This window comes from Conger conger, chromosome 19 (genome assembly GCF_963514075.1).
Source record: "Conger conger chromosome 19, fConCon1.1, whole genome shotgun sequence".
In the NCBI taxonomy this organism is placed as follows: Eukaryota; Metazoa; Chordata; class Actinopteri; order Anguilliformes; family Congridae; genus Conger; species Conger conger.
In genome coordinates this window covers 13,161,675-13,172,100 of record NC_083778.1, presented here as the reverse complement: position 1 = coordinate 13,172,100, position 10,426 = coordinate 13,161,675, and the positions used below count along the sequence as shown (strand labels likewise).

General features: G+C 44.1%; 2 protein-coding genes across 4 annotated transcripts in view; one reads left to right on the top strand and one right to left on the bottom strand.

Annotated features, from left to right (window-relative positions):
- The first annotated feature begins 720 nt into the window (after positions 1–720).
- miox (myo-inositol oxygenase) lies at positions 721–7,716 on the top strand. Its single transcript, XM_061229155.1, has 10 exons — positions 721–858; positions 1,461–1,523; positions 1,667–1,747; positions 2,191–2,353; positions 3,105–3,172; positions 3,893–4,002; positions 4,592–4,659; positions 5,110–5,159; positions 5,501–5,613; positions 6,191–7,716. The coding sequence occupies exons 1-10, from the start codon at positions 841–843 to the stop codon at positions 6,297–6,299; spliced, it is 843 nt and encodes a 280-aa protein (XP_061085139.1). The 5' UTR covers positions 721–840; the 3' UTR covers positions 6,300–7,716.
- LOC133118885 (lipase maturation factor 2-like) overlaps positions 7,397–10,426 on the bottom strand; it is a 15,430-nt gene continuing 12,400 nt past the window's right edge. Inside the window, exons 14-15 of one of the 3 annotated variants that reach the window (XM_061229152.1) lie at positions 9,998–10,335; positions 7,397–9,561 (exon numbers count right to left, since the gene is read on the bottom strand). In XM_061229152.1, the coding sequence (XP_061085136.1) occupies positions 10,003–10,335 (333 nt within the window). In that variant the 3' untranslated portion in view covers positions 7,397–9,561; positions 9,998–10,002. Of the gene's footprint in view, positions 10,336–10,426 lie in introns of all 3 variants that reach the window. The other 2 variants (XM_061229153.1, XM_061229151.1) reach the window with 2 other exon arrangements.

Below are 10,426 nucleotides of genomic sequence, written 5' to 3'. Positions count from 1 at the left end.
ACTGCCGCCTCACAGCATGGAGGTCCTGGGCTCGAATCCCCGTCGGCCGGGTCCTCTCTGTGTGGAGTTTGCATGTTCTCCCCGTGTTTGAGTGGGTTTCCTCCGGGTACTCCGGTTTCCTCCCACAGTCCAAAGACATGCAGGTTAGGCTGATTGGAGAGTCTAAATTGCCCGTAGGTATGAGTGTGTGAGTGAATGGTGTGTGTGCCCTGTGATGGACTGGTGACCTGTCCAGGGTGTATTCTGCCTTTCGCCCAATGTATGCTGGAATAGACTCCAGCCCCCCTGCGACCCTGTTCAGGATAAGCGGGTTCAGATAATGGATGGATGGATGGATGGATGGATTTTATTCATAGCAAGTAACAGTTGGTGAGACTAAAGCAGGCGACAATCCCTCCTGGGGTTAAGGGCCTTGCTCAATAGCCCAACTCTCATTGTGGATACACTGGGGCTGGAACCACCGACCTTCTCGGTCCCAGTCATGCACTGACAGGCACTCTGGGTCTTAAATTTGCCATCAGCAGTGACTACAAGTGAAGGAGAGACAGCTGCATCTTTATGAAAAATAACTTCAGAAGACGGGCTCAGTCATGGCTAAAACAACACAGAGCAGTCATTGTCTAACTGGTGAAAACCAGTTCTGTGTGGCGTGAGCACTGAGGGAAAAAAAGCATACAATCACAGAAAGTTTTAAGTTAATCTATCACCACTACCCCTGAACCCTGAGTCAGGACAGTGTGCCCTTTAAATGGGCCGGTTATCAATTCTCGGGAGAGTCTTTTCCATTTAAACCGTCAAATTAGCTTCCTCTGGTCATCTGGGAGCTCCAACTGAAAAAGTATGAGGGTCATCAGCATTGTAGGTATTTCTTTGTTGTTCATAGATATATTCTTTTCACAAAGCAAATTTCATTTTTTGCACATGTCAGTTTTATTTTAACACTGTTTATATGACTTTGTTTTGACTAAAGAATACTTAAAGCGAGAATATTGTACGCATTTCACTGACAAATTTTGCTATTAATTATTTTCCATTCCGAAATGGCATATTCTGAATTCATAAAAGTGGTAATGGTCTTCAGAAAATCAATGTAATGCAGGTATAGCTTAATTAATTGAGATATAATGAATTATATCTTAATTAATTAACCCAATATGTTGCACTGGGTTTATTTGCATTCATTCAGGAATATGAAAGATTTTATTTTGGGTATGTGATTTTCAAGCTTATGTTAAGAAAAGGGGGCGATATGTAAGGGCTTAAGGGTTATGCATTTTTACAGTTTTACATTTTTCTTCTTAAGACAAGAAGGCAGCATTGATAGCTGGTCAGAGCATAACAGTCAATAATTAACAAATCCATCAGTTGCAGTTTCATAAGGTCAGACTAGATTAAGGGTACTGGCTGAAATAAATAATAGCAAATACAAATAATGACACATTAATCATCTTTCTCAACAGGAACCAGACCCTTCTCTTGAGCCAAAAAATGACGAGGACAAAATCGAATACAGGAACTTTGAGGTAAAGATTATTCCACAAAATCAGTCTCATTAAAGTGTTCAGAGTTGATTTTAATTTCAGTAAAAGTCTGTGTCTGTCACATTAAAACGCATTTTAAGTAGATAGTTTGAATGTCTCTCAGTTTGAGTCCCTGTGGTCCACAGAGCGGAGATCTTCTTGACCGGGTCTTCAACACCTACAAGCTGATGCACACCAACCAAACCGTGGACTTTGTCAAAAGGAAGGTCTGCCTTGCATTACCATTGAATGCAAAAGCTAATATCTACAATACATTTTAGACACCCATGCACAAAGTGAAAAAGATAGTTTCTTCTGAGAGCGTAGACAGTTGTTGTGACTCTAAAGCTAAAGATCGACACACAGCATTAATAAATTACTATGTTATCATAAAAAGAATCATTAAAAATGTTTTTTTGTTATTTTTAATGATCACCCCCATTCGAGAGCAACTTACCCTGTATAAATAAGGTTACTCATAATCATTAATTCATTCATTTCTGTGCTCTGTTGATCTTGCCTGGTGCATTTGAGCCTGAGAGTGAGGCAACCGTCAGTATCTCCCTTCTGTTGCTATGTAAAGTGTCTTTGGGACAGTCTGCTGTGAATGTGTGTTTGATACACATAAAAAACGTAACGTCATTGCGGTGCGTGAATGCACCCTTCCCAGCATGCACAGTGGACAGGCTGTACTCACTCCACCATGAGCGTGATGCAGAGCCTGGACGCCCTGGACCAGCTGGTGGACGAGTCGGATCCGGATGTGGACTTCCCCAACTCCTTCCACGCCTACCAGACGGCCGAGGGGATCCGGAGGGAACACCCGGATAAAGGTCTGGTCACCCCGACTGCTCCCCCTGTGCAGCAGAACGTACAACGCGTTCAGGTGCTTTAAAGTCACGTACAGGGCACTGCGTAGGTGGCTGGACTCATACACGCTCCGTTTATGTTGACTGAACTGTCCGAGTTTATACAAATACACATGCAGTGTTTATTCTTCTGTTGGGATTCTCTCCGCTGGAGGGCTCGAACACACCAACAGGTACCAGAACTGAGTGTAGTTAATGGTTAATCATCATATTACATTACATTACAAGCATTTGGCATATGCTCTTATCCAGAGTAACATACAACAAATCACTCCTGGTAATAGAAAGCAATGGAGTTACAGCACAAAAATGATAGAACAGCAACTCAGAATACTGAAGAACATTCCAAAAAAAACCCTACTTTTCAAAGGTTTAAAAATCCTTAGAAATAGAGAATGGTGATAAATTGGTTGAACCAAAACAAAGACTCATTGGGTTTGAATGGTAAAGGGTCTGAACGGAATTCAATACTGTAGGCACTGGATCCCTCCTGGACCAGAATAAACGTCATCTCCTGGTACAGTAGTCTTCTACCTTTCCTGACACAGCTCAATCCCCTCTTCTCCAAGCATAGATTGCAGGAAGCAGCCATTGATGTGTATTATGTTATTAGTACCTTGCTGGGAGCCAACAGCTACCATAGTAACACTATTAATAATAATAATCATAATAACTGCTGGAGTTTGTTGAAGTGCGTCTACTTTCTCCCTCTCAGACTGGTTCCACTTGGTGGGGCTCATCCATGACGTGGGGAAGATCATGGCTCTGTGGGGAGAGCCCCAGGTGGGTAGAGACTGAAATTCCTTCATCTCAAAGGGGGACATGAGCAAGTCTCAGATTTCTGGTGACAAGAGCCATGCTGTAATTTATGTGAGAAAGAGGCGCAGGATTTATAGTCCTTTATAGTACTTGCTCTGTCATGTTTTGGCCCAGAGGCTCCCACTCTAATCCGTAATGGTCATGGCTTCCAAATCAACGATTCATACTGTCATATTTGTTTTCTTTTAAACTAAACATTTCTACTTACAATTAACTCACGAGGCCACAAAAGATTTAACTACTTGCAGCAGCACCAAAATAAAAATCAACTTAAATAATGTACATATTTATTATCCGTCTACAAGAATGGCGGAGTTTATTCGTGATAACTAAAACCAACAGGTTTAATGTCACACAGTATTGTTTCATTACATCATGCACGTTTCTGAAGCTGGCAATAGTTTCAGGTCGGGTGTGTCTTAGTGTCCCTGAGCAAGACACTAGTCTGCGCCATGTGTGGCAGCCAATCACTGTTGGTGTATGAGTGTGTGTCAAAATAGGTGAATGAGAAGCATCAATTGTACTGCGCTTTGGATAAAGGCGCTATATAATTGCCAACCATTTACCATTTAGTTTGAATGGGTCCGTACAGTAATCGGCCCCATTGGCGTGTGTTTGTGTCCCTGGTTGCGAGTGGATTGAATGGGTCCGTACAGTAAGTGCTTCTGTGCATGTGCTCCTCAGTGGTCAGTGGTGGGGGACACCTTCCCCGTGGGCTGCAGGGTCCAGAGCTCTGTCGTCTTCAGGGACTCTACGTTCTCAGACAACCCGGATGATAAAAACCCCGCCTACAGGTACGGCTGCCCCCCACAACCCCCGCACTGCGCTCGTATCGCATCACCGGTCCTGTCTTTGTCCATTGAGCTTCAAAGGCATCCGTCTCCGCTGACTGGGGAGAGCCATTCTGCGATTAGAATGTTCTTAAAGACAAGTTGAAATGGAAGTTAAAGCAGCACCAGCTTCTGTGATATGATATATATACGGCAGTGAAGCGGCTCTTTCGGGGGGGGGGGGTTTTGGAGGGCGGGGAGTCGATTTGGCTGATGGTAAATGAGGAGGGGAGAAGCGGAGCCATAGCCTATGCCTCTGCGGAAGAAGAATACACACTGCGGTGGGAAAGGATATTGATCGAAGGGGCACGGAAAATTGATCTCAATACATGCCCGATGGTACAGAAGGATGTCAAATCTGGTAAAAACCTAGTTTTCCAGGAAATGGATGAAAAAAAAGAAGTGAATTTTGATTGCAGCTTGTCTTTAAATGGACATTCTAATGCTGATGTCACTACTAGCAACTGACTGACCTTTGGAAATAAACATTCCAAAAAACCTACTCTTCCGAGGGTTAAGGACGATAACCAGCAAATAACTCTGTCCCCCGCAGCACTGAAAACGGGATGTACAAGCCTAAATGCGGCCTGGACAACATCTTGATGTCGTGGGGCCATGACGGTGAGCCCTTTCTGCAGTTTGAAAGAGTGTCCCTTTAAAAAGGCCCGTGCCCAGTCCATGTAAACAAGGGAAGCTGCGGTTGTGTCTTCTGACAAAAAGTATAATTCAGCCACTGTATTACCAGCTTCCTGCCAACATTCAGCCACAGGTGTGCCACAAAACACAGGTGTGCCACAAAACACAGGTGTGCCACAAAGGCCTTAGTCTGGTGTTGGCATGATCAGGCAGCTTAAACAACATACCAAGCCAAACAATGCAGTTTACAGTTACAGTTACAAAACTACAACTTATTTTTCTAACCTCTTTTATCCACTCAAGCAGAGTAGGTGAAGATGTGTGAGCCACAAGTGCCACCTAGTGGTTGCAGTGAATATGACCGCACACCCTGTTTATAATGTTCCTTCTTCAACCACGGCGGGAATAAACACTCCTGTTTCACATTCCTTACAGAGTACATGTACAGGGTTTTGAAGTTCAACAAATGCACAATCCCAGAGGAGGTGAGTACACGGAAAAAGCTTCAGTAGTTTAATAATAAAAAATAAAAGAATAATAATACATGATCACATTTAAATAGCAAATTTGCATGGAGTACCACAGCACATGATACAAGTCATTAATCTATTCAGTCTATACACGTTATTCACAGCTAGGCCATAGATGCAAAAAGACTGTTGTGGTTTCACAGTTGAGAACAGCATTTGCCAGTCATTCTCCAATGCACAAACAGGCCATGCTGGATTTTAGGCAACATACTTTCTGTGACGTCCCAGCAAACCACAACCACAACATATGCATCTCTCTCTCTCTCTCTCTCTCTCTCTCTCTCTGACGCTCACAGGGCTTGTACATGATTCGTTTCCATTCCTTCTACCCCTGGCACTCCCACGGAGACTACATGCACCTCTGCAATGACCAGGACCTCAGCATGCTACCCTGGGTCAAGGAATTCAAGTATGCACAGACCTGGGGGTCGAGGTTAAGTCGCTTCCACAGCTGTGCCTGCATAACATTTCTCTTCACACTGCCTACTGCTTAAAGCTGAGCTCTAGGCTAGCCCGCTAGGTAGCTGCTATGGGCTGAGCTATAGGCTAGCCTGCTGGGCAGTCCCCACATGCTGAGCTATAGGCTAACCCGCTAGGTAGCTGCTATGGGCGGAGCTATAGGCTAGCCTGCTGGGCAGTCCACACATGCTGAGCTACAGGCTAACCTGCTAGGTAGCTGCTATGGGCTGAGCTATAGGCTAGCCTGCTGGGCAGTCCCCACATGCTGAGCTATAGGCTAACCTGCTAGATAGCTGCTATGGGCTGAGCTATAGGCTAGCCACTGGGTAGCCGCTATTGGCTGAGCCACAGGCTAACCCACAATGGGCTCACCTATAGGCTAGCTATAGCGATATGCTAACCCCTACATGCGGAGGTATAGGCTACCCTGCTAGGTAGCTGCTATCGGCTGAACTATAGGCTAGTAGCCATAGCCTAGTCCACTTGGTAGTCGTGCATGCATGAGCTAGTGTGGATTTTTCCCACAGCAAATTCGACCTGTACACCAAGAACCCCGAACTGCCAGACGTGGAGAAACTGAAGCCATACTATCAGGCCCTCATCGATAAGTACTGCCCAGGAAAGCTGCACTGGTGAGGGGCTGACCCAAACCCGCCTGCCGTGGGAAAGGACGATGTGACCAGAACCACATTTCGAACCGTTTCGTCTTCAATTCAGCTCCTCAGCAAAGCCCTGTCCAACAGGCCAGGCAATAAAATGGCTGATGTGCACATACCATTAATCTGCAGCTACAGTACAGCACCAGAGACAATTCTGGGAATAAGGGAAAAGGAACAATCTTTCAACGAGCAACACTATGCTGAAGTATACTTGATATTTCAGGTATATTTTATATTGAACTATAATTCAGGTTTGTACAATTATGTATAGAATTTATATAGTAATAATAATAATAATCATGATAATTTTGGAATACCGTGAAAAAAATGGCATTTCTCTCCCTTCTCTAACAATACTTATTTTCTGACCAAATTGATAAATGACCTGCTTTTTATTTTCACTTTGCTGCACCTGGGTACTTATTTGACAAGTGTTATGAACACTATAGAAATGGTAGACCCTCTTACCCCTCTTCCAAGCTCCACTTTCCACCCTTGCTTCAGCCTGTGCTGTCACACCTGCTTCAAATGCACTTCTCGCCATTGCCTTCAAGAAATCAACCGGCAAAGACAATTTATACCATAATTTCCTTAAACGGAGGTCATCCGGTATTAGATTGGCTTATTTTATGGCTTGTCTGTGGTTTCAAAATTACTTCATTAATTACTGCATCAGTGTGTAAAGGTAGAAGAAACCTGATCACAACTTTTACATATAACTAAGGTGTTCCCCAAGATTCAGTCCTGGGGCCAATTTTATTCACCAATTATATACATTTACATTATATATATTTATATTCACAATAACAACATTTTTGCATCTCTGAACACCCGTATTTATCACATGTAGGCTGCAAATGTATTCTGTCAATTATTAAGTTCCTTTGACCAGATTACAGAAACAAACTCTAGTTCTGTTATAACACGACAACGATGTAAATGAGGGTCTCTATGTAGGGCAACATTACATGAAAAATGTCCTCCTGATAATGTGAGAAAAGGTACTCAAAGCTTTAAAAAAAAAAAAGGGTTAAAAAATGATTCAGACAGACGAATGGCAAAAATACTCCATACTCCACATTTATAATCTTTATTATAAATAGATGATACAGATAAGTAAAGGCAGCATTTATTTTCATGTTCTGTATCTCATTAGGTGAATGAATGAATGGGGAAAAGGGAGTGAATCCTGATATTTGCAGAGTGAGCAGTGCTTAAAAGCAAGAATAAAACAGCAGCATGACATTTTGGTTTTGCATTTGGAAATATAATATTCTTGATGGTTTGCAGAAACTAAACAAACATATACGCACAAGTCTCAAAAACCTGCATATGTTGACATGATTAGAAAGCTTGAAAAGAAGTCACAATAAAAATGACAACTACAAACGACAGTAGTAGACCAACGGTGATCAGTTTCTTGGATGCATGGTTTCTTGGACATCAAAATGCTTAGTTCTCAGGCCACCCTTATATGGCACACAAGAGGACTACATTGTAAAAGCTAATAATCCACACAAATGTCATTTAAAGTAATGAAGGCAGCACATCAAATGTGCACAAAAATCCTTTCCTCATTCGCATTCGAGGTGAAACGAGGACTTGGCAAAGCCAGCATTATAAATTAGTGCATTTTAACCCAACTGCAGGGCAGTGAACGGGCAGTCAACCTACTCAGGCAAACTGGACCATTCGAGCAAGGCCTGCTGTAAGACCAAGAGAGAAATCCAAAAACAAGTGTACACTATAGCTGGCCTGAATAACTAAGACACATTAGCGTGAGAAAAACATTTTGCCACATGCAAAACTAATAACACAACCTATCACGGTCACGGTGTCATTGCTTGTTTTTGGTTTTGCGTGTGTGCTAAAGTTGTCAGTAAATCAGGCCCAGAACGTACAGGGACATTTTGTTTACACTGAACCGATCAGAGACGTCACGTCTCCTATGTACACAGAAGGCACAGTGAATACTCATTCCCCAGAGCGTACGCCAGCGTAATAACACTTGCAAAAAAAAGAATAGTGCTCGTGAATTTCTCAAGCGCATACGTGCAGCGTTAGCAAATTCCACAAAGGTAATTAGAAGGAGTGGTTCACACGCCTACATCAGCAGTCAGTGCTCATTACAGTAGAGTTAATGTGCTTTCGGTTCGGTGCGAAGGGAGAAATTATTTTGGGAGATAGTATCTCCTTGCTTCGCAAGGTGGCAGAGAAGCAGCACTCAAGTACAAGTAGCAGGAAAGGGTCACCATAAGGCGCCTCAGCCAATCAAAGGGCACCACTGGGTGGCACAAAGACATCATACACCTGACAGGGGGCATATTACATAACATCAAATCTGTCAAGCCTTGAATCCAAATCCTCCATTTTCTGCTGGTCATTTCCATGAGACTCGTTCTTACAGGACACTTTGCACAAAGCTGAATGGTCAGAGCGTGAAGCATGCAGTGGACCTCAAAAGACAACAAAATGGGTCATTCAAGCCTCGAGTGTGATTGTACAGCAGAACTACAGCCTGGTCACAGAAAGGCACCATGTCCCAATATATTGAGGACAGGTTTTTTTTTAATATTCAGCAAACATGGCGTGAAATATTCTGTAAATGGACTTTGACTAAAGATTTATATCACATCTCGCCTTTCAGTCAAATGAAAGATATTTCATGTGGTTAAGTCTGAGACAAGTCCAGGTACTAAGCGAAAATCTTAATTACTGCTTACAATGGCACAGAGGTAAAGCAATATGTATTGAGGTTAAAAAAAGCCAAAAGCATTTTAAAGAGGGCCACAGGCTAGCAGAAGTAAATGTTGTGATAGTTTTAAGTAGTGATTTTACACAAGGCTGGTTAAAGGTGAACGGTGAGAACTGGATCTTTAAAAAACCAAAAAAACCAAAAAACCAAAAAAAACAATTTCAGAATTCTGGGTTCAGACAGACAGACACCATCTTATGCAGGCAGAACTTTCACTCAACCTAAAAACAGAACAGAGGGGAAAGATACTTCAGGATAAACTCAAGTGAAAGGCAGGAGCTTATTTCACAAAGCAGGATTGCAGGGTAGGCTGGATAACTTCCAGAGGAAAAAGCCGCTCTTTTTGGTACAGTCCATGTTCCAGATTCTGGAGGGTTCCGGGTTTTACTCAGAGCAGACATCCAGCTCCACTCACTCAGTAATCCTGCTTTGAGGAATTGCCTCCAGGACAGACTTGTTCAGACCTCGTCACAATCTTGTGAACCTGAAAAAATATATGTACCAAACGAAAATAACACACACAGCGGATGAAGATTAAATCACCCCCCACCCCCCTAAAGTAATGTGACTCAGAGCAGACCTCCTCTCCTAACCTCGTCAGAGCTCAAAATGGAGGCCTAAGCCAGCAGCCCCCTTTGGAAGAGCTACTGTCGCTCAGGCATTCAGAAGAAGCCTTGACTGCAGTCTGTCTGAACAACCAAGTGCAATATCAAGACCCAGACACACAACGGCGAGTGCACACAAGTGCAAAGCGTATTTTATTTTATTATTATTTTTTTTTAACGTTTTTTTTTTTTTTTTAAGAATGGGTTTTTTTTCCCGTGTTAAGGACAGGAAGTGACTCGCGAGCCAGGCAGGGTTTTGATTGGGCAGAGTAAAACGGCACTCTGGCATTGGCTCGCGCGGAAGACCACACCCACCCGCATCACTTCCTCTTCCTGGGGCTCCGGTCGGAATCGGCCGCCCTCTCCTCAGAGTTCTCCTTCCCTCCCTCCTCGCGGGGCTCCTTCTTCTGGGCCGCGGTGGCGGGCGGGTCCTTGGCCCTCCTTTTGGGCTCGGCAGCGGGGGCGGGTTTGGGCTTGCCGCCGCCGGCGCCAGAGGACCCGGAGAAGAGCAGCTTCAGGAGGCAGATGGCGGCCCCCGTGCTGAAGAGGGACCAGAGCACCAGGGGGGCCGACAGGCCGTGGAGCTGCTCTCGCACCAGCCCCAGGGCCTGGGGGAGCGGGCCCTCCGGACCCCGCCCGACCGGCCCCGCATCCTTCACAGAGCGGAACACAAAACATCAACAATACTCACCCACATGGGAGGGACCGCGCCTAAATATTCACTAAATCCACAGAGGAAAACGC